The 24,810-nt window shown below is 41.4% G+C and overlaps 2 protein-coding genes across 4 annotated transcripts in view; one reads left to right on the top strand and one right to left on the bottom strand.

The window, feature by feature from the left end:
• The window catches only part of LOC139576468 (A disintegrin and metalloproteinase with thrombospondin motifs 12-like), a 44,472-nt gene extending 43,238 nt beyond the window's left edge, over positions 1-1,234 (bottom strand). Inside the window, exons 1-2 of the mRNA XM_071402625.1 lie at positions 1,097-1,234; positions 423-784 (exon numbers count right to left, since the gene is read on the bottom strand). Coding sequence (XP_071258726.1) covers positions 423-784; positions 1,097-1,214 — 480 coding nt within the window. The 5' untranslated portion in view covers positions 1,215-1,234. The remainder of the gene's footprint in view (positions 1-422; positions 785-1,096) is intronic.
• LOC139576467 (glycerol-3-phosphate acyltransferase 3-like) lies at positions 675-24,810 on the top strand. Of its 3 annotated transcripts, none has more exons than XM_071402623.1 (14): positions 675-803; positions 15,827-15,996; positions 16,667-16,733; positions 18,460-18,608; positions 19,819-19,964; positions 20,209-20,283; positions 20,422-20,511; positions 20,696-20,789; positions 21,908-22,023; positions 23,107-23,162; positions 23,463-23,548; positions 23,670-23,798; positions 23,890-23,969; positions 24,129-24,810. In XM_071402623.1, the coding sequence occupies exons 2-14, from the start codon at positions 15,853-15,855 to the stop codon at positions 24,241-24,243; spliced, it is 1,347 nt and encodes a 448-aa protein (XP_071258724.1). In that variant the 5' UTR covers positions 675-803; positions 15,827-15,852; the 3' UTR covers positions 24,244-24,810. The 3 variants fall into 3 exon arrangements, with proteins under 3 accessions (XP_071258724.1, XP_071258725.1, XP_071258723.1); XM_071402624.1 differs by lacking the exon at positions 675-803 and adding an exon at positions 1,272-1,387; XM_071402622.1 differs by lacking the exon at positions 675-803 and adding an exon at positions 8,053-8,178.

Below are 24,810 nucleotides of genomic sequence, written 5' to 3'. Positions count from 1 at the left end.
TACTCCCTGATGAAGGCCATGCAGCCGAAACGCGTCGGTTTTTAAAAACTTTGTTTCTATTGAACATGCCATACTAATAAAGGCATTTTAATTAATTATATGAAGAGTGCCTTGGTCCTCATTTCTTTTTGATGACCAATTTACCCCTTTTACCAAAGAGCACCTTCTATCTACCAAAATGTACTATTGTGTACCTTAGTAGCGCTTCCCTTCCTCCTCTTTCTACTAGCTCTCCATACTACATTTTATTTGTATTTATTTATGTAACGTTTATTTTACATCAGCCCGATGTATCATGTTACATCGTGCCGACGTCGGCGAGACGTATAAATCCTGTCTGGGGTATGTCTTAAAATCAGTGAAAATAATTAAAGATGACATGGAGTTAAATTCCAATCATGGTCAGTATCCTGGTTTCTTACCAAGCCTTCACAGGTGCTGATGGCGGCTGTCCCGCGCGCATTAGTAGGATCCGTCACGGTGCCGATCAGGTGGCACGCATTCTCCCCTGTGGTACGGTGCTCAGTCCGGTTCAGACTTCCGTTTCGCCGCTCCAGAACATATTTGTTCGACACCAAATAGTTGTTGACTGTTAAATTAAAAACCAAATTGCGACCTTTGTAGGTCACCTTATAATAAACGCGTCCCTCCAAAGGCCCCAAGTCTCGCTTGTGCCGCACGCGCTCAAAGCCGTGTGCTAGAGAGTGGGAGAGAAACTGTCCATCTCTGTCAACTTTGACTGGATGGACCATGGACACATCCGACTGGGACTGGAGAAAGCGACCTGAGGATAACATGGAAAAGTAAGAACATTAGGCCAGTTGGATACACATATCCACTACACTGAATTGATCCAATACTTACAATATAATTTCCAGATCAATCAGTTAATCATTTATCAAATTATAAATTAATTGATCAACCTGCCACTTGGCTAAAATGATGCACAAATGCATGCACTAACCTTGTAATGGCTAACTACGATGTGTGCTGTTGCATTGAATCTATGCATGTAAGTGAAATTGCTAAAGTAAAATCGCAACATTGTTGCAGTAATTATAACCTAGGCTAGTTGTAACAACTGAGACACACTGACCTTGTTCTTCGTCTGGAGAGAGGAGGCTGCCAGGCAGCGAGAACTCGACATGGCTGGCAGCCAAAAACAAAACAGAATGTAGCAGAAAAAGAACCCGGCTCACACGCGGACATCGCATATTTCATCTAACCAAAATCAAGAGATTGAAAAATATTCACTGGCATTGAAGTTTCGATAATGCTTTAGAGGCGGTCCAGCGACCTGTTTGTTCCATCAACGGCCAGCGTCATGATAAGGAGGAAAACATAGGCTGCATCGAAGAAGACCGGGTATAGGCTACAGAAGAACACGGTAAAAGTGGGAGAAAGCTCCAAGTTTGAGAGGGAGGGGAGGAGTGTTGTGAGGATAGTGTCTCATTTCTTTCCAGGGGCGAGAGGGGAGCAGGAGCAGTGTGGTTTGCAGCTGCGACGCAGTGGGAGATAATTCAAACACAGAATAGGCCACAGGCGGCCCCGAGCCAAAACCGTTCCAATATTGATTTTTTTTTCACCAATAATTTAGTAAATCTGTAGTTACAAGTATTCCTACAAATAAAAAGAGAGACTTATGTGATCATGTCTCAATGTAATCAAGTTATGAAATGTTTATGTTATTTTCAAATACAATCTATTTTTGGGCTTACTTGTGGTCAATTTGCTGCAAATTTCTATAATTATGTTCAGGCCCTCTGACCATCCGCTCAGACAAAAATAATCTAGTTGCCTACCACTGGACTATGCCATCTTCTCCCTAGCATAATAATGTACTAAAGGAGACTAACGTTCCTCCTTATAGTCCTAGGACCTTACATGTTCTGTTGCGAGGCGAATTGGCTCTGGAAAACAAAACAGCCAAATAGTCCATCTAAACGCGAATCGATTCACAATTGCGGTATGGTTCTAGAAACATAAAGCCCTCTACTTACATATCAAATTAAAATAACTTCACAAAATGCCAAAATCTGTCTCGGTTTTAACACAGTTGCAACAAATAGTATTTTTCAGTGACAACACATTTGTTCTGAGACGCAGATAGCTAATTAGCAAAGGTACGCCTCTGTATTCCGTCAGTTTTTCTGTAAACAAGTGCTGTAACATGGGAAAATGACCGTGTGGGAACCCTAACCGTATAAAGGTGTGTAGTAATTTTACCTTTTTTTAAATTATTATTATTTCTTACTGATATTAAAGATACGTTCCTTATGTTTCCAAAACCATACCGCAAGCGATGCATTTTAACGTTCAGAACGAGCGTCGGGGCTCCTAATTAACACAAGTGTAAAGGGATAAAGAATATGTACATAAAGATATATGAATGAGTGATGGTACAGAACGGCATAGGCAAGATGCAGTAGATGGTATCGAGTACAGTATATACATATGAGATGAGTAATGTAGGGTATGTAAACATAAAAGTGGCATAGTTTAGTGGCTAGTGATACATGTATTACATAAAGATGGCAAGATGCAGTAGATGATATAGAGTACACTATATACATATACATTATATTAAGTGGCATTGTTTAAAGTGGCTAGTGATACATTTGTTATCAATTTCCATCAATTTCCATTACTAAAGTGGCTGGAGTTGAGTCAGTATGTTGGCAGCAGCCACTCAATGTTAGTGGTGGCTGTTTAACAGTCTGATGGCCTTGAGATAGAAACTGTTTTTCAGTCTCTCGGTCCCTGCTTTGATGCACCTGTACTGACCTCGCCTTCTGGATGATAGCGGGGTGAACAGGCAGTGGCTCGGGTGGTTGTTGTCCTTGATGATCTTTATGGCTGTGACATCGGGTGGTGTAGGTGTCCTGGAGGGCAGGTAGTTTGCCCCCAGTGATGCGTTGTGCAGACCTCACCACCCTCTGGAGAGCCTTACGGTTGTGGGCGGAGCAGTTGCCGTACCAGGCGGTGATACAGCCCGACAGGATGCTCTCGATTGTGCATCTGTAGAGGTTTGTGAGGGTTTTTGGTGACAAGCCGAGTTAGTTAGTCTATGAATGGGTTATCTCCTCCTGCACTTTTAGAAAGTAACCGCTGCAAACTTCACGCTCTAAACTGTTTATTCAATATTTCATTTGAATTCAATGTTTTAGTAGGCCTATAATTTGTATTATAACTGTGTAAAATTGCTTCCCTTTTCCTTCTCAGTATGCTTTGCTGTTAAGTCTCTGCAGAGTTGAATTTGAGAGCTACTCCTCCACCCAATCAAGAGTCAGCGTGGTGTTTTATGCAAATTGATAAGTCCTGGCCTAGACTGCACAGTGGGATGTGCTACATTCCCAACATACTCACCTGTCTGTCGAGCAAGAAGCCCTGTTAATTGTTAAATTTATGGGGTCTGTCTGGAGGAGTGTGGGGGTGGAGTGTTTTTGTGTCTACTCCGCACACACACACACACACACACACACACACACACACACACACACACACACACACACACACACACACACACGCTCTCATTAAACCACTGGGGGATTCCAGTCCACAACAGCCACTAAACAAATGTACATCTGTAGTAATAAAGACATTTTATTGAGACATTTATGTAATGACAGTCCTGGTAAGAAGTGGAGTGGTAGCCTACCACACCCACATACTCAAAGCTGGGCAATAGAGATATAATCTATTATACACATCATAGAGAGATGATGTGGCATTATTGTTTTGTAATGTCCTGCTGATTATGAAGTGTGTCATAGGCACAGGATACACATGGTACAGTACAATGACAGGCTTACTTGCAGGTTCTGTCACGTTCCTGACCTATTTTTATGTTATTTTGATTATGTTTAGTTGGTCAGGGCGTGAGTTGGGGTGGGCATTGTATGTTGTGTGTGTTTTGGTTAGTCTATGGGTGTTGTATGTGTATGGGATAGAGTATTGTTAGGTTGTCTAGTTATGTCTATGGCTGCCTAGATTGGGTCTCAATCAGAGACAGCTGTCATTCATTTGTCTCTGATTGGGAGCCATATTTAAGGTAGCCATAGGCAGTAGGCTTTTGTGGGTAGTTGTCTTGTTTAACGTTTGTTGCTTGTCTGGGCACTTGCGTTATTTATCTTCACGATCATTTGTTGTTTTGTTTGTTTGTAATAGTGTTTTCGTTTCATGTTCATCTTCGTTCGTTTAATTAAAAGAAGATGGCTTATTTTCCTCATGCTGCGTTTTGGTCCGTCTCTCCTCCACACGATCGTGACAGGTTCAATACATTCAATATCTAGTTTGACTGGTTATACATTGAGTTGGGGTGTAACGGATGTGAAATGGCTAGCTAGTTAGCGGGTACGCGCTACTAGCGTTTCAATCAGTTACGTCACTTGCTCTGAAACCTAGAAGTAGTGTTGCACCTTGCTCTGCAAGGGCCGCGGCCTTTGTGGAGCGATGGGTAACGATGCTTCGTGGGCGACCGTTGTTGATGTGTGCAGAAGGTCCCTGGTTCGTGCTCGTGTCGGGGCGAGGGGACGGTTTAAAGTTATACTGTTACATTGATGCTGTTGACCCGGATCACTGGTTGCTGCGGAAAAGGAGGAGGTTGAAAGGGGGGTGAGTGTAACGGATGTGAAATGGCTAGCTAGTTAGCGGGTATGCGCTACTAGCGTTTCAATCAGTTACGTCACTTGCTCTGAAACCTAGAAGTAGTGTTGCACCTTGCTCTGCAAGGGCCGCGGCCTTTGTGGAGTGATGGGTAACGATGCTTCGTGGGCGACCGTTGATGTGTGCAGAAGGTCCCTGGTTCGCGCCCGTGTCGGGGCGAGGGGACGGTTTAAAGTTATACTGTTACAGGGGCATGGGGCCAACTTGGTGAATTTGTTGGTTTGATATGTTGTTTAAACTTTAGACTAAATAACCTATGATCAATTGCTTGCCGAAACAAATAATTGTATGTGTTTAGGCTGCTTTCAATGAAAACCATTATTGTTTTATGTCCATGGAATCTATTGTACTGTAATGACCTAAATGGCAGCCATACTTGGAATTCAGTTGAAACTTGATCCTCTGCCAAGGCACCAGATTCTGTCTTATCCCATAGCAATATATCTAAATATACGTGTCTGTCTTATCCTATAGCAATATATCTAAATATATGGTTCTGGCTTATCCTAAAAGGTTTCTCAAGTCAGAATCAGGATCACAGTATTTTTTTTATTATCAGTCCCAGAGCTGTTTCCCAAACAGACCTCCAAAAATCTGCTGTTTATTGTGCAACAGACTGTACAATGTGTAGAAGTGTGTGTGTGTGTTAAATTCATGAATGAATGACATTTTATTTTTGTGTCAAATAGGCAGTTAGTGACCCATCCCTTACAGGATTAATTGACACATAAACAAATGTTAACTGATACAACATTACGAGGATTTACAGTAATAACTCTTCTGAGGCTTCATTTATCACTCATGCATTGGCACAAATATGTGTGTAAACCATGCGTGAGCTCATTTCAATGCAAAATGTGAGGTTTATCAGAGAGGAAGAGGAAGAGAGTGGCCCAACTCGGTGGAAAAATCTGTCTCTCTCCAGCATTTTTGTTGTTTGGTCCAAACCAAGCAAGGAGTTTTTATATGGAGGTCAATGAGAGTGTCGAATTCGGTCAACAAACAAATGTATGGCTTATTTGCTACTTTAGGTTTATTTGATCGAATAGAAGTTTTGTAATGCTTAAGTTGTTACGAGTGTACTGACATTCTGTAAGTAGTACACGTGACATCCCAGAAACTTTGAGAAAAAAACCTTTATATCAGAGTTGTCTCAAGATGGCTATGCATATTCATGAGGCTAGTAGCATAGCCTCTCCCTCCATCGAATACAGTCGGTTGGCGTCGACAACCCTCATCCAAGAAATTATCACAATAATGAGATGTATCCACCAATCCAAAGAAAGGATAGGCGGGAGCTAGACAGCCTGCTGTGCCGCTTTGTGGACAATGACTCCCATTGTTAGGGCAGAGAGACATCCATCTTGTCAGTATATCCGTAATATTTGGATTTATCAATATAAATGTTTGCTTGAGTGTGTACGTACAGACATTACCATGTGTACGCACAGTACCAAGTGGTGGAATAAAGGAACTGCTTGTCAACTATAGAATAGGGAAAATATATGTTGAAATTGTGAGAGTAGGCCTAATAATTAAATAATTTTCCAATTTACTTGTACTCCCAATCAGTGAATTTTTACGATAATAATCCATATAAAGTACAGTAATTTGTTAAATTACAGGGCACGTGTGAAAGTGAAACCATTGTGTAAATAGTATAAAAGACTGAGATAATGGGAAATCGAATGCGAGATGACTGATCTTGCCCTGTTGGAAGATTTGGAACAAGCTGCATTTCGCAGAGAGCAGGTGGGACTTTTTTGAAGAAAGTACAGATTGGTTTTGGGAAACGATATCTGACGAGCCAATTTTATAGAATCTTTGCGAGGGTTAAGACATACTTTAGAAAGGCAAACACATGCCATTCCGGTGCACATCAAAGTGCTATCCACCCTCAGGTTTTTGGCAACGGGCACTTCAGCAGGAGCTTGCCGATAGGCATCTCACATCCTTTTCACATCCGTCAACAAAACAAAGGCGCTGATCGTGGACTACAGCAGACAGCAGAGAGAACACACCCTTATCCACATCGACGGGCCACAGTGTAGAGGGTCAAAAGATTCATGTTCCTCAGCATGCACATCACTGACACCCTGAAATGGTCCCTTCACACAGACAGTGAGGTCTCACGTCACCCCGCTCCTCCGCTCTCTCCACTGGCTTCCAGTTGAAGCTCGCATCCGCTACAAGACCATGGTGCTTGCCTACGGAGCTGTGAGGGGAACGGCACCTCCGTACCTTCAGGCTCTGATCAGGCCCTACACCCAAACAAGGGCACTGCGTTCATCCACCTCTGGCCTGCTCGCCTCCCTACCTCTGAGGAAGTACAGTTCCCGCTCAGCCCAGTCAAAACTGTTCGCTGCTCTGGCACCCCAATGGTGGAACAAACTCCCTCACGACGCCAGGTCAGCGGAGTCAATCACCACCTTCCGGAGACACCTGAAACCCCACCTCTTTAAGGAATACCTAGGATAGGATAAAGTAATCCTTCTAACCCCCCCCCCCCTTAAAAGAGTTAGATGCACTATTGTAAAGTGGTTGTTCCACTGGATATCATAAGGTGAATGCACCAATTTGTAAGTCGCTCTGGATAAGAGCGTCTGCTAAATGACTTAAATGTAAAATGTAATGTAAATGTCAACAGTGCCTCTTCAACCTTTGCTGCTTGGCCCCTATGACCCTCGCAAACTTCTACAGATGCACCATTGAGAGCATCCTGTCAGACTGTATCACTGCGTGGTATGGCAATTGCACCGGGTGGTGGTGCGGTAAGCCGAACGCATCAGCGGGGGCACACTGCCTGTCCTCCAGGACACTCCTGCCAGCCATCTACAGTATCACACCCTGTATCACAGGAAGGCCAAGAAGATCATCAAGGACCTCAGCCACCCGAGCCACAGCCTGTTCACCCTACTAGCATCTAGAAGGTGGAGACAGTACATGTGCATCAAAGCTGGGAACGAGAGACTGAGATACAGCTTCTATCTCCAGTCCATCATACTGTTAAATAGTCACCACTATTCGGCCTCCGCCCAGTGCCCTGCCCTGGACCTTAGTCATTGTTCTAGCCGGCTACCACCCAGTACTCTACCCTGCACCTTAGAGACTACTGCCCTATGTGCGTAGAGTCATTGAACACTGGTCACTTGAATAATGTTTACATGCTGTTTCACCCACTTTATATCTATATACTGTATTCTGATCATGGCTCATCCTATATAACGTATTTGTTTATTTTTATGGATTGTGTGTATAGATTTTTTTTATTGCTAGGTATTACTGCACCTTTGGAGCTAGAAAAACAAGCATTTCGCTGCACCTGAGATAACGTCTGCAAATTTGCGGATATGACCAATAAACGTGTATTTTATTTGGCCAGTGGATGGCGCTGTTCTACACGAAGGCGCGGTTTCACTACAGCGGTGGCTTGCCGTCTCACCCTCAGTCACAGTTATTTGTATGAGTTGTATAACAGGGAAGGGCATGGTAGTATGGACTGGAGTTTGAAAGGTAAGATCCACTATATGCAGGGCTGAATATCAGGGGAAAACTTTGTGATTGTCCGGCCAGGTCTAGAAGATTCGCCCACGGTTTTTTGTCTAGCGTTTTGGTGAAGTTGTATATTAATTTGACTGTTAATATGATTGGCTATTGTTGTTGAATTAGGTTTTTGGTGACGTGCGTATATGTTGTTCAAGCTAAATTAAGTTGGTAGGCTTTCTTTTAAATGTCATTGCCCACTCAGCCTACCAACATTTCTGATATAATTAAATGTTGGGCTTTTTTCTATCGCTTTTGAAATCGTCACGTGTTGCTGTTTTAGACGTGCGCCTTGGATGTGTTGATGAACGCGCATTTTGCGTTTGGTCAAATTGAACCGAGCTTTGTTATTCATGTTTGTTTCATTCAACTTTACGTAGTCACACACAAACCTTCTGTGAGCCCATGTTCTGTGTTCTTCCTGAAAATCTGAGTTGTATCATTTTATACCTTATCTAGGCAATAGTTAAAGGGATAGTTCACCCCAAAACCAAAATGACAGGTTGGTTTCTTTACCCAGTAAGCAGTCTATGGACAAGACAGCGATCTATGCTTTTGTGGCAGAAATCCAATGCAAGTCAATATGTCTATTGGTATTTTTCACATTTCATGTCATAAGCTAGCCCAAGATGTGTAGACAAGCCTACTCCTTTTAACATCCAATGACCTTAAATGTTATGTTCATTGGTAAACTGTCTTTGGCAGGCAAAACAGCCATTACTTTGTTTAAATGTGAATGGATTCTTAATTACTATACGGTTTTAGAAACATAAAGGCTTACACTTTCATATAACATCAAAACATTTTCACAAATGCTAAATATACACTTATTGTACACTGTTATAATACAGTTGCAGCCAACACTTGCTATAAACAGGTATTCGGAGACGAGATGGCTAATTAGAACAGGTGGTCGCGCCTCTCTTCTGTAAACAAGCGCTGTAACATGGAAATATGATCGTGTGGGAACCTAAACCCTATAAATGTGTGTAGTAATTGAACCTTTTGTTTTATGAAACATCTTTCTTGATTATATGAAAGCAAACTTCCAAAGGTTTCCAAAACCGTATCGCAAGCGAGGATTATTAACGTATAGACAGAGCGTCGGGTCTATTGCACAGTACACAGTCCTACGCCATCGTTTTAATGCTTCAACTGAGAGGGAGCCCTCTTTGCTGAACAAGAGCTAGTCTAAAGCATCATTGATCAAAGCATGGATTGCTGTTTTACCTTGCCCATAGATAGGGTTGGGGAGTAACGGATTGCATGTAACCCGTTACATGTAAGGGATTACAAAAACTGTAACTAATGCGTTACGTTACCAGCAAAAATATTGTAATCAGATTACAGATACTTTTGAAAAACTAGATGATTACTTCGAGGATTACTTTTAAATTCAGAAAGGATGTTTGCGGAAAAAAATCTTTGACACTACTCTGTTTTCTCAATGACATTCAAATCAACATTGAAAAAAGGCTCATGTTTTTATGTTTGTTCCACCTGAGCAAGTCTGACCACAAATCAGAGACCACTATGATGACACCCCAAATGTGTTTGATGGATCGCGGGAAAAGAGCAGGAATATACTTTTGTAGGCTACAGTCCAAGCTATGTCTTCCAATGGTGTGACTGGTATCGGAATCCAACGATTATCCAACTTGAATAAACACTTAGAGGTAAGGATGACAGCAGTGTTGTAGTCTACGGCGATACGGATATCACTTATTTTTTTATTGAATCCAAAACATACAATATACTTGCAGTGAAGCCGCTCAACAACTGCACCACACCAGTCATCCAACAGACTCCCATTCAGAGCGACACACAGAAGTATCCAGGGTCAATGCCCTGCTCAAGGGCATGTCGACAGATCTCCCACAAGGCCAAAAACAGGGACCCGAACCCCCCAAGATCCCCCCCCCCCACTGTTCCCCAATAGCAACCCATCAACCATCCGAGACCCCTCCCACAGTCCCCCCAATAACGTATTTTTTAGAATTCCATTCCCCCCCCAAGAACCCCCCCCCCCCCCAATGCACCAACAACCAAGAAAATTAACTAAAGAGGAAAAAGACAATGGAAAACAGAAAAAAAACAAAGCACATCAAGGACAACTAAAATCATAACAGCAAGGCCAACTGTATATGTTTGAGTGCATGTCTGTCATTATTTACATGTGTGTGTGTCCGTGTATGTGTGTATTTGAATGAGAGTGTGTGTATATGCATGTGTACAAACCTCTGCACGGCATCAGCCTCAGGCAAACCGGCATTAGCTGCAAAAACACTGTCATTCAAATATACTTTTTATTATGTTATATTTTGACTTTATTTTTTATACTTTTATCTTTGACAATCATTCTATCTCCCGCCCAGCAACTCCACTCCCACTTGTCTCCAATTCCACATCCCAACCCTCAGCTTCCCTCAGCTCATCCCACCTATCTCTGCTGGCCACCCTCTTCGGATTTCTACGCAACATATATCTTTCAACTATGCTGTGATATTTAACGTACAATCTCTATCTATCTAATTGAATAGAATCCACAGATTGCGAGTTGAAGATAAATACTTTCACTAAGAGTATTAGTAATTGACTGACCCGGTCTCTCCAGATCTCCTAACAGTACTATTTCTAGGGTCAATTTTAGATAAATGCTGTGCATTTTCAGCCATTCCTGAACCTGAGACCAGAAACAGGCTACCTGAGGGCAAAACCATAATAAATGGTCTATTGATTCTGTATCCTCACAAACAAATCTGCAGAGTTTCGATGATTTTATTCCCTAAATATTTAACATTTTGTTGGTGGCAAGAATTCTATATAATAATTTTAGCTGAAAAGCACAGTCTTGAATCTTACGTCGTTTTATATATCAACTCATGGAATTGGTACATCATAAATCTCTTCCGAACTATTTTGCAATCTGTATGGCACAGTTGTCAACATCCTGGTCCTCAAATGAAACTGGTCTACTTTCCTATTTATGCTATTTTTATTCCTCAACCAGTTTGAATCCTTTATATTGGGCAGACTGACCAGTTCCCTACCTCATCTCGCTGCCACCTGCCTCCTCCATTTTTGGGGTAATTCTGTAATCAATTGGTTGTACTCTTGGATTGAGCAGACCTTCCCGTACAATTCTGATAACTCCATGAAAGACATAACTCTACCATTCCAATTTACAATATAATTTATGAACAAAATACCCTTTTCAAACATCTTTCCCATAAATACAGGTATGTTATCACCCAGCACATTTGAGTTCAGCCATAATATTTGTTGTATCTTTTCAGGGGGATGAAGTTGAAATTGTAACCAGCTCTGCAATGCTTGTTTGAAAAAGAGAGATACTTTGAAAAAAGTATAATTTTTCAATTAATCAAAAATGAGACATGGCAATCTTCACAAATGCAAAAAGGCCATTTTAAAACAATGGATGACCTTTTCTTAGTAATCTACTTGAAAACCATTTAGTAATCTACTTGAAAACCATTCAAAAGTTGTACTTGAACCATAGGGTTCAAGTACAACTTTTGAATAAGTGAAACTTTTAGAGAGAGGTTTTGTGCTTTTATATTTAATACTCTCAACCCACCCTATTCATTATATACAGTGGGGAGAACAAGTATTTGATACACTGCCGATTTTGCAGGTTTTCCTACTTACAAAGCATGTAGAGGTCTGTAATTTTTATCATAGGTACACTTCAACTGTAAGAGACGGAATCTAAAACAAAAATCCAGAAAATCACATTGTATGATTTTTAAGTAATTAATTTGCATTTTATTGCATGACATAAGTATTTGATACATCATAAAAGCAGAACTTAATATTTGGTACAGAAACCTTTGTTTGCAATTACAGAGATCATACGTTTCCTGTAGTTCTTGACCATGTTTGTTTGCACACACTGCAGCAGGGATTTTGGCCCACTCCTCCATACAGACCTTCTCCAGATCCTTCAGGTTTCGGGGCTGTCGCTGGGCAATACGGACTTTCAGCTCCCTCCAAAGATTTTCTATTGGGTTCAGGTCTGGAGACTGGCTAGGCCACTCCAGGACCTTGAGATGCTTCTTACGGAGCCACTCCCTAGTTGCCCTGGCTGTGTGTTTCGGGTCGTTGTCATGCTGGAAGACCCAGCCACGACCCATCTTCAATGCTCTTACTGAGGGAAGGAGGTTGTTGGCCAAGATCTCGCGATACATGGCCCCATCCATCCTCCCCTCAATACGGTGCAGTCGTCCCCTTTGCAGAAAAGCATCCCTAAAGAATGATGTTTCCACCTCCATGCTTCACGGTTGGGATGGTGTTCTTGGGGTTGTACTCATCCTTCGTCTTCCTCCAAACACGGCGAGTGGAGTTTAGACCAAAAAGCTCTATTTTTGTCTCATCAGACCACATGACCTTCTCCCATTCCTCCTCTGGATCATCCAGATGGTCATTGGCAAACTTCAGACGGGCCTGGACATGCGCTGGCTTGAGCAGGGGGACCTTGCGTGCGCTGCAGGATTTTAATCCATGACGGCGTAGTGTGTTACTAATGGTTTTCTTTGAGACTGTGGTCCCAGCTCTCTTCAGGTCATTGACCAGGTCCTGCCGTGTAGTTCTGGGCTGATCCCTCACCTTCCTCATGATCATTGATGCCCCACGAGGTGAGATCTTGCATGGAGCCCCAGACCGAGGGTGATTGACCGTCATCTTGAACTTCTTCCATTTTCGAATAATTGCGCCAACAGTTGTTGCCTTCTCACTAAGCTGCTTGCCTATTGTCCTGTAGCCCATCCCAGCCTTGTGCAGGTCTACAATTTTATCCCTGATGTCCTTACACAGCTCTCTGGTCTTGGCCATTGCGGAGAGGTTGGATTCTGTTTGATTGAGTGTGTGGACAGGTGTCTTTTATACAGGTAACGAGTTCAAACAGGTGCAGTTAATACAGGTAATGAGTGGAGAACAGGACGGCTTCTTAAAGAAAAACTAACAGGTCTGTGAGAGCTGGGAATTCTTACTGGTTGGTTGGTGATCAAATACTTATGTCATGCAATAAAATGCAAATTAATTACTTAAAAATCATACAATGTTATTTTCTGGATTTTTGTTTTAGATTCCGTCTCTCACAGTTGAAGTGTACCTATGATAAAAATGACAGACCTCTACATGCTTTGTAAGTAGGAAACACTGCCGATTTTGCAGGTTATCAAATACTTGTTCTCCTCACTGTAGATAGGCACACTTTATTTTGTCTGGTTTAGCGTCCCAGATAAAGCAAAATATTTTTTGCTCATATGATTTGAAAAACGTATCATCAGGAGTAGGCAGCGCCATAAGTAAGTGAGTAAACTGAGATATGACTAAGGAGTTCATCAGGGCAATTTTTCCATAAATTGACCTCTCTATGGTTGCAGGATCTTGTCTATTTTTACAAGTTTTCTATTGAAATTCATTGTGGAGAGCTTATTTATATATTTTGTGATATGAATACCAAGTATGTCTACTTCACCGTCAGCCCATTTCATAGGTAAACTGCAGGGTAATGTAAAAGTTGTATTTTTTAAAGATCCAATATGTAATATTGTACACTTACCATAATTAGGTTTTAGTCCAGAGAGTCCAGAAAAGTTATCTAGATCTTCAATGAGACATTGCAGGGATATAGCTTGCGGACTTAATATAAAACTTGAGTCATCGGCATACATGGACACCTTTGTTTTTAAGCCTTGAATTTCTAATCTTCTAATGTTGTTATTGGATCTGACTTTAATAGCTAGCATTTCGATTGCCATAACCAATAGATACAGTGACAGCGGACACCCTTGTTTAACTCCTCTTGACAATTCAAAACTCTCTGAGAACTAGCTGTTATTTACTATTTTACACCTGGAGTTGCTAAACATTACTTTTACCTATTTTATAAGAGAATCACCGAAATTGAAAAAATCCAGGCATTTATAAATACAATCCAGTCTTACTTTATCAAATGCCCTTTCAAACTCCACTATAAATGCCAGGCCTGGCTTCTTAGATGTTTCTTGGTGTATATTATCTCCAATGTATCGTCCATGTAAAAACCCTGCCTGATCAGTTTGAACAATACCTTGTAAAACCTTTTTAATTCTGAGTGCTATGCATTTTGCTAGTATTTTTGCATCACAACATTGAAGTGTAAGGGGCCTCCAGTTTTTTTAGATAGACTGAATCTTTATATTTGCCATCTGGGTCTTGTTTTAATAATAGTGAAATCAGACCTTCCTGCTGAGTACCTGACAGACTACCATTTATATAGGAGTAGTTCAAACAATCTAACAATGGAGCTTTTAGTATATAAAAAAGGCTTGATATACCTCTACTGGTATGCCATCAAGACCTGGGCTTTTTCCAGACTGAAAGGATTTAATAGCCTCAAAGTTCTTCCTCTGTAATTTGGCCTTCGCACTGATCTTTCTGTACATTTGTTAATAATTTTTAAAATTTTATTATTTGGAAAGAATTCCTTACCGTAATCTTCATTCAGTGGGAGAGGTTGAGACGGAAAAGAGAACATCTATTTAGCTTCCTCTTTTAAATGATCATTCGGAGAATCATAGATGACTCAGTCTTCAGTAACCAACCCATAAAGTAAAATGTAACATCCATATATGGCCCGCTATGTAAACTTTAACATTGATTTATCCTGCAATAGATGTGATTTTATTTGGTAACATTTTTGTCTTCTTCTGATGCCTCTTAAGGGGAAAGTAATCTAAAAGTAACAATGCAATCAGATTACGTTAATCCCAAAATTACATTAGTGATTACAATTTTGGACAGGTAACTAGTAACTGTAACAGGTTACATTTAGAAAGTAACCCAACCCTGCCCATAAACTGCTTACAAGGTAAGAAAACCAATATGTAATTTGGGTGAACTATATCTTTTAACTGTAGCAATTGAGGTAGTATTGTCAGATATTGAACCAACAACATCCTGAACTCCTGTGTCATAAAAGACCAGGCAGCATGCCAGACATGGGCTAAAGTACACTTGGCTTGCAAAAAAAAACTGAATAGTTTTCCAGAAGTTAAATAAAATAAAATTTCAACTTACTCTCTCGATTGTCTGTAGGCTCGGTCCTTATGTAGGGGGAATTTGAGGAAAAAACATCTAATTGAACGCATAATTACAGGGGGGTCTGTTGTAGACCCATGCAGTTCCTCAGCATGGTCAGTTTCTCTCTGCTTACCTCATGCCAAAATAAAAGTCCCCCACAAGTTCTTGCTTTTTTGAAGTTATGGTGCACGTGCAGGACTTTTTTATTTGAACATAAGGTAAACGGAGAGGAAGTGGCTCTACAACAGACCTACATTTGGAAAGTTGTTTAATTTATGCTCTATTAGATGTTTTTTCTCAATTTCCCCCCTGCACAAGGACCAACCCTATGGGCAATAGGCGGACTATTCCGTTTTTTTGCAAGCCAATTCCTAGCAATGCTCGTGTGTAAATACTAGCATTGCTAAAAGCAGCTTAAAGGAAGGTTACTCTGACACCCTTGGTTGATTGTTGTGTGTATTTATGTCCCCTAGCCCCCTATGTGTTGTCTACTACTACTACTACTATCTTTCTCCTGTTGCTATTTCCGCAGGGTGACAGCGAGAGATCTGTAGCGATATGGAGGATTTCTGGGCCATGGTCCTGGCAGGGCTGAAGGTGTGGGTCTGCCTCATTGTGGCTCTTCTCATGGTGCCCGCAATGTTTGGCTTCTCCCTGGGCATCTCCGAGACATACATGAAGATCCTGGTCAAAATCTTGGAGGTAAAATGCGTCTGTCCAGAAGTTGCCAACCATCAAACATTTACTGGCACAGGGGGACAACAGATGGGAAAGAGGAAATCTAATACCTACACACTGTTTAAAGGCTGGTAAACTGCCTCACTCAGACAATATGAGGTGCACAGCTGCATGTGTCTTGTCTTAAATGTTTCTTATGCATCATGTTCTAAATATAAGCCTTGTGTCCTAAATGTATGCTGTTTTCATACTACACAATAGAATAAGATACAGTACACATGACGTGGCCAGCAGGCTAGCCATGGTCCTTCATTTTATTTACATTGGAGATTGTATCAGTTTCAGGAATGAGAGAACAAGAAATGCATCGTGATCAGCAGTCACATATTTACTGTAGGGAAAGTCTACTGTACACAACAATCAATTAGCACAACTCTGCACATGTGACGTATAGACATGGAATGTATATATGTTTTTTGACAGAAAAGCATGTATGTTTTACAGTGTAATATTTGTTATATTTTGTTTGTAATTGTCCTGTAACCTTACGACCTAATGAATAAGCCTGAGAGTTCAGGGGTAAATGTGTGTGTCCTTTCAGGGGTAAATGTGTGTGTCCTTTCTCTACTGTCCTTGTGTGGGTCAGGGAGTGAGAGGTCAAAGGCTAAAGGTGTTTCTCATTTCTCCTGTCCAGTGGGCCACGTTGAGGATCCAGACAGTCAACAAAGCGCAGCAGATACTCAAATCCTCCTCATTCAATAGTGAGTCAATGAGCAGAGCTCTCACACTGATCAATAGATTCATTTGATTGATTGATTGGTTGAATGATGAAGGGATTGATTGATTTATTCATTGCTCTATGATAATGAAATGATCAAGGGATTCCCAAAAATGACGTAGTTGATATTTTAGGCTTACAAGTCTGGGCAAGTGTGGGCAAGAGAAACAGTGACGTTTTCAGGGACTTACTTTATTTTACCCTTGAGAAAGGTATCATTAATTAACATTTTATACAGTATGTTATCTGTTTCAGTCCAATCCGGTTCTCCTCTCTGTCAAGGACACTGGGTCACACATCCACTCTTGTTCGTCTGCTGTGTTCAGAAGCTCAGATGTAAAGTGCCCTAGAATAAATGAAGTGTGTTAGTGTAGTTAGAAGGGTTGAGTGCATGGAAATCAGTCCTGACATGAGTTTCGCTCAGGTGTCAATGGTTGACTGCGAGTTGATAAAATGTTGCGTTTTTAAAATACAGCTTCTCAATGTGCCCAATCTGCGTGAAACGGTAAGGGAGGGGTAAATGTATATAAAACGATACCTCTGAGAACCTAGAGACTATGTAAACCTGTTTATAGTGCTGGGCAGGGGCTTGCAGTGGAGATGGCTTAGAGCAGTGTTTGTTGAATAGAAGACGGTAATTGGTCCAGCTCAGTCACCTGAGAGCATTTCCGATGTGATGTACTGTATGATGTGGCGCTGGGTTTGCTGCCTACCTGTCGGGCTGACTCAATTCCTCCCCTCACAATCAGCAGTCATATAGGCTAGTCGGGGGGGGGGCAATTCAATTAAACTCGCAGTGCGGTGTTCACTAGCTAGCACAGCACATCAATGTGCTCTTTTTATTTGTTAGCATATCAACTCACAGGATGGTTTCTGTATTATATGGATAGCATAGACTCCCCTCACTTGTACTGTACTGAAGTTTTCCTAAAATAAGAGTTTGTGTAGTTTTCAAAGAACGCAAAGGGTGGATTGAATTCAACACAGTCAGTCACTCAGTCTCTCTCTCCTGGACTTTGTCCTGTGTTATCAGATAGTGTATCCTTAGCTGATCCCACTGTCTTCAGACCTGCTGGAGGGAGGGATACACTCTGGGGTGGAGTTGGGTAATCTGATCCTAGACCTGTGATTACCTTGATGATAGACACACAAAGGGAGGCCCTTTTAAGGAAAGAAAGGAGGCTCTTTTATCAGTGAACACTGCTCTCTGATAGCTGTTATCTGAAGTGGTCCCAGTTCGTAAAGTGCAAGGCCACTGACATTTTCTCTGTTTGATGGCCTGTCATTTAATATGGATTCTGTATGACAATTTTATTGGTGAGGCCTTGCCCACAGTGATAAACTCTGGATTTCATTGATTTAAATAAGGATTACTCAGATATCAGCCCAGGATATCTTGTTTTCTCAATATGGGGCAACAGTGTGAGAGTTAATGACACAATTGTGTTGCAATCCTCTGATTCATTTCCTTCCTCACCAGCTCCTAACAAGTCCACAGTGGCTTGACCAATTTGTCCTCCTTTCATTCAAAATGTATGAAAATTCAAACCCTATTGACTCGATGACTTGTAACACTGTGAATGTTGTCTTTCACCTATGGTAAAAGATAACACTGAATCATCTTCCTTATCAACTACAAATATGTGGTACGATACAATCCAATCTAAAAATGATGAGGTGGATTAGTTGAGCGTGTGTGTTTTCCCCAGGCCTCGTCCAGAGGAATGATGGTTCTATGGAGGAGGAGCTGAGGGGGTTAAGGCGCAGTCGCCCCAAACCACCAGTGGGGGGAGACTTCACCCTCAGCGACTGTTTCTACTTCTACAGACGAGGCATCGAGGATATCGTAGAGGATGAAGTGAGTCCACAGACTAGAATAAGATTGATGCCTAATTCCAAATGTATCCCTAACCCCAGACATTCCATGATGGCCCCTAATAGAACTGAGTAATACCTGTAGCTTCACCTAATCCTCTGGTAGTCTAGGATGAGTTTCGTAATTTATTGCCTACTGCACACCCCTCCAGTCCTTTCCAATCAATGATCACGTTTACATGCACACCGATATCCTGTTATTATTCGGAGATACTCAAGTATTCTGTTTTGAGTTGACGCATACAAATGTCATATCCCGTTTACAATAACCCGAATAAGCTTGTATCCGTTTTGAGAAGTTTTGAGAAACCCAAATAAGATGCCTGGGATATGCTGGACTTAGACGGATACTGTGGCATGTAAACATCTTATCCCGTTTACTGTTGTTTTCTTGCAGTAAAATGATAGACCAAATGTATATTTTGTCTCACTAACAGGAATAGAGAAATATTATTTATTTATTTCCTCTTGAGGAAATGTGAATGTGCAATTTTCTTCTGCGACATGAAAGTATTTCACTTTCAACCGAAATAAGATTCCAAAATGGATTGAATTACTATCAGAAACATGTTTGATTGTTATTACATCTTTTAATTTCCCTGAAACTGGTCAACAAACCGATGTCATTTGGACATTTTGTGTGGAAAATCTACCCGGTCTCTCAACGTCTTCTCTGCAAGAGAAGCAGAAATGAAAGAGAACTTTACCGCTTTCATTCTATCGATTGATTACATTATTGTGGGGAGCGAGGCTTTATTTAGTATTCTAGAGGATCAAGTAATGACAGAAGCCGCCCTAATGTCGGAAATTATAAGCAGAACAATATCTAAATAAGGCTTAACTTTATTTTCAGCACCCCCCCTTCAAAAAATCGTTCCGTCATCACTGGGCAAATTAGGAATTTTCTGTTTAATCATGGATACAGGGATCCCTGTGAGCAGGATATATCAAAGGTGCATGTAAACATGTTATTCTGAATAAGACCTTAACCGGGATATGAGTTATTATCTGGAATACAGTGCGCATGTAAACGTGGTCGTTGAATGGGTGTCAGGAAGTGCTTAGGGCCCAGGAAATAGGCATTGATTCAGGTTTGGGCAAAAGAGTAAAACATCAATTTAAAAAATCCAGACTTACTTTCTGTACAGGTAGGCCTACTAAGTTGTTTTTAATGTTGTTCCTCTGACCTCCAGGTGACCCAGCGGTTTTCGTCAGAGGAGCTGGTGTCGTGGAACCTGCTAACTCGGACCAACATCGACTTCCAGTACATCAGCCTCAAACTGACAATGGTCTGGGGCCTGGGCGTGTTCATACGCTACTGCATCCTGACTCCGCTCAGGTAATCACTGAGAGTGTGAAAGCAGTCCTCATCACTGTGCGCACCTTTTAAATAAGGCCTTAGCTCTCTTACAGTTCACATCCATAAACCAAGCATACGTGTCACTGACTGACATTTATGTTGTTGAATAGACAGGATTTACAGCCAACAAAGTAATAAACCATGTAGCGTCGACAATGCATTAATACATGACAAGTGTTGTAGTGTCTCGTGTATGTTTCTGAGTCCGAATGTTTTCTTTCAGGATCATGCTGGCGTCTATAGGCCTGACCTGGCTGGTGATAGGAACCACTGCTGTAGGATTCCTCCCTAACTGGAGGTACACTTACACTGCATTGAATCTACAGGTTCACACGGGATTGTTTTAAAAACTGAGACGTTTGTCTTGTGTGATTTTGTATTTAATCAGCTTAATGGAAGCTTCTTACGTGCGTGTCCGTGTGTGTGTGTTTTCTAGGCTCAAGTCCTGGCTGAGTGAGTGGGTCCATGTGATGTGCTACAGGATCTGTGCTCGAGGCCTCTCCTGCACCATCCACTACCACAACAAGTCGGTGAACGCTCCTCTCCTCTGACACATGCGTACACAGCAGGCTTTCACACACACCGTCATGTCCCCCAGTGACTCTACGGAAGGTCCTCGTGATATGTGCACAGAGCTTTGTTTTGATGTAAGATGCACGTCTGCCACTTTAACGTGTGTCCGTGTGTGTTCTCTGTCTTGTGTTTTACAGAGAAAACAGACCCAGGAAAGGAGGAATCTGTGTGGCCAATCACACCTCCCCGATTGATATTGTCATTCTCTGCAACGATGGGTGTTACGCCATGGTATGTGAAATAAAGCAGAAAATAAGCCTAGCTTGAAATAGCTAAACTTTTAATTTTTTTTTTATACCTTTATTATCAATGTTCCTTCTAAGCTGCACATGTGTGTGTGTGGGCGCGCAGCTCCCGCAGGACTGCCGCGCAGATGAAATGTCAACCTGCGCAGAGAAGCAGGAGATTGAACTACACTCAACTTTCTAGAGTTTTCCGCCTTAGTTAACACCATCAATGTTTCCCTTTACTGTGGGAGTTGTGATCGAATCAATGCAATACTAGCCACTTTCAATACAACATACCAAAACAAACTACGCAAGACTTAGTATGCAAAATTAACGATGCAAGAGATTTTGTTGTAGGCAGAATACATCGGGTAGGATTCTATTGCATTGACACACACCACTCAGCCCATACTCTACACAGACCAGTGCAGCATAACCAATCAGAGCTGCAGTAGGCCTATATGCAAGTAGACCATTGCCATATATGGATCTGTGCCATTCACATTGAACTGGACTGTGTTTACAGCGCGAGTGGTCGTGAATCGATGCGCTTGTTTTGAGATCAAAGCCAGAGCTGCATGTAGTCTAATTCTGGAATGTTCCTGAGATGGAAGTATGCTGTTTTGGATATGCATTGTCAAAAGTTAGACCAGGCTCAAAGGTAACACCAAAGTTTTTAACAACCGTGTTTGGTGTAATGAGGCAAACATAAATGTTGAGAGTGAGGTCTGACACTTTGTGAGTTTCTTGTAGCCAAGTAGCTTCATTTCTGTCTTGTCAGAGTTTAAAAGCAATACGTTGGTTGTCATCCAGTGTTTAACGTCAGTGGGGCATGTCTCAAGGTGGGCTGACTGTAAAGTATTGTCTTGTTTAAAAGATAAATACAATTGGGTGTCATGATCATCACCATGGCAATGAAAGTGCATGTTGTGCTTACGGATGACATTGCCAAGGGGTAATGGTCTATACGTTTATCTGTCTTCTACTACTTTAATCCTGTTCAGATGATGTGAAATGGTCTATACGTTTATCTGTCTTCTACTACTTTAATCCTGTTCAGATGATTTGTCTGTGGAATGTAGTATGAGGACGTTAGATGTGATTTGATCTGATGTGTTTTAGGTGGGCCAGTCACATGGGGGTCTGATGGGAGTGCTGCAGAGGGCCATGGCGAGGTCCTGTCCTCACATCTGGTTTGAGAGAGCTGATATGAAAGATCGCCACCTAGTGGCCAAAAGGTGAGTTTATCTGTTCGCTATCTTATCAGCCAGTGGGTTGGGCATGTTCCTGGCACCAGACACTGGTATTCTGACTGCCAACACTCTTCAGACAAGCACTGATATGCCCGTGGAAAATTGCTACAGACCAATAAACAGTGGTGGAAAAAGTGCCTAATTGTCATACTTGAGTAAAAGTATTGATACCTTAATAGAAAGTTACTCAAGTAAAAGTCATCCAGTAAAATAGTACTCGAGTAAAAGTCTAAAAGTATTTGGTTTTAAATATACTTAAGAATCAAAAGTGAATGTAAATGCTAAAATATACTTAAGGATCAAAAGTAAAAGTATAAATCAAATTCCTTATATTAAGCAATGCATACGGCACCATTTTCTTGTATTTAAAATGTACAGATTGCCAGGGGCACACTCCAACACTGAAAAATTATTTACAAACCATAGGCAGTAGGGATGACCAAGTGTTCTATTAATAAGTGAGTCAATTTCACAATTACCCTATCCTGCTAAGCATTCAAAATGTAACGAGTACTTTGGGTTGTCAGGGGAAAATATATGGAGTAAAATACAATATTTTCTTTAGGAATGTAGTGAAGTTAAAGTTGTCAGAGATATAAATAGTAAAGTACAGATACCTCAAAAAAACGACTTAAGTAGTGCTTTAAAGTATTTTTACTTAAGTACTTTACACCACTGCAAATAAATCAGTCATATCTTTTTTTATTAAACTTTATTTTGACAGGGTGTCAATGCTGAGACCAAGGTCTCTTTTCCAGATGAGCCCTGTTTAGCACAACAATACACATCAAATACAATATTTAATCATAGGTATTCACTTATTTTATTTCCTTATCCAGATAAAAAAAACTCATGCCAGACCGATGACATATGTTATATAGGTGCTTGTCAAAATCCCCAACTGTAGAACATTCAAGCATAAATGTCATTGCCATTTGACAATTGGGGATATAATTTAATACTAAGATTTCCTGATATGGACATAGCTTTAACTAAAATCATATAATATATGTTCACACTCCTCCCAGATATAAAGTTAAGTTTTCTAATTGTTGTTAATGTTTACAGGTTGAGGGATCACGTGAATGACAAGACTAAGCTTCCTATATTGATCTTTCCGGAAGGTAAGTGCTAAAATGGAGTAGAATGAAGTCCTTTAGACACTGATCTAAGTCAGTCAGTTTAGCATTGGTTGGGATAAGCTGCATTGGTGTTGCATTGGTTATGTACAGTAAGGTCATCCTATACCTGTACATATGAGTAGCATCTGCTAGAATGAATTTCTCTTCCTCGTCTGTGATTTTGGAGAGCGTTGTTGTTATCATAGAGATCCTATCTGACCAATGAAATTTGATTAGATCTTTATATATCTCTGGTCGTTCTGGTTATGGCTTATCTGCACTCCATATTTCTGGTTTCCTCAGGGACCTGTATCAACAACACATCTGTCATGATGTTCAAAAAGGGAAGTTTTGAAATCGGAGGAACGATATACCCAGTAGCCATCAAGGTAAGGTACTCTGTAAGGTACTTCTGAAGAAGTACTTTTCCCTAAATCATGCAAAGATGACATTGGAAAAGTTGCGTGAGAAAGTCAGCATAGATTTGAAGAGGTTTTCTTTCTCCCTCAGTATGACCCTCAGTTTGGGGATGCGTTCTGGAACAGTGCCAAGTACAACATGGTGAGCTACCTGCTCAGGATGATGACTAGCTGGGCTATAGTCTGTAATGTCTGGTACCTGCCAGCCATGCACCAACAGGTGTGTATACACCACCACACACACACACACACACTTACACAGTACCTACCAATTATGCACTAAGTGCCACTAATTTATTTTATGTTTTCAGGAAGGGGAGGATGCTGTCCAGTTTGCCAATAGAGTCAAGTCTGTCATCGCACATCAGGGGGGACTAGTGGACCTGTCCTGGTAAGAATCTCCTCCCATCTTACTATGAATGGCATCCTGACTGTCTCATACTGGACTTTGCATCTCTTAGACCTCAGAATGGACACGTTTATTTTGTTTATTCACGTTTAGATTATTTTGTGTTAGTATCTCCTAGACCACATGTTTGTTCCCCTGTAGGGACGGAGGCCTAAAGAGGGCTAAGGTGAAGGACACGTATAGAGAGGAGCAGCAGAAGAAGTACAGCAGCATGGTGGTGGGTAGTGAAGAGGACCGCAGCGGTAACAGTGACTGACACCCTCCTCTAACATATGAAAAGGGCCGCTCGTTCTCTAGCAACCTACATCGCGACCGCTGGAGACGGGAGTTTTACTTTGGCAGCGGTCGTGTCGCATTTCAGACTTCTCCAATGATCACGCAGCGTGAATACATTTAGCCTTCAACAGTGTACAGAAGGGGGACATAGGCCCATCCAAAAGCTCTTATCTGGGAGTTAGGACAGGAGCTGGCCATCACTGCCTGAATACTGCACTGCTGACGACCACGGACTAGACTGCCATCGTGTGAATGAACCGTTTTAAAGTGCGTTGCGGACTGTAGAGGGTTATAACTGATTAGCCAATTGCATTACAAGAGGAAGGACTCTCGTCTACTGTGACAACACAGTGCAGTGGAACTGTAAAGGAGATGAGGTGGCAGGTCCAATACCACCATTTTGAATAGCTCTTTCTTGTTCTGCTATTAAACACTGTTCTAATTCTCTGCTGGAAAATTACTATAAAATCCTGTGTTAAGACATGAGAATCAATGGATGACTTTGTGAATAGTGCAATTGTGACTATAAAGACTTTTTGATCACAAA

Source organism: Salvelinus alpinus, chromosome 5 (assembly GCF_045679555.1).
Source record: "Salvelinus alpinus chromosome 5, SLU_Salpinus.1, whole genome shotgun sequence".
Taxonomy (NCBI): domain Eukaryota; kingdom Metazoa; phylum Chordata; class Actinopteri; order Salmoniformes; family Salmonidae; genus Salvelinus; species Salvelinus alpinus.
Note: the sequence above shows the minus strand (reverse complement) of the source record. Positions and strands in the feature narration are given on the sequence as shown.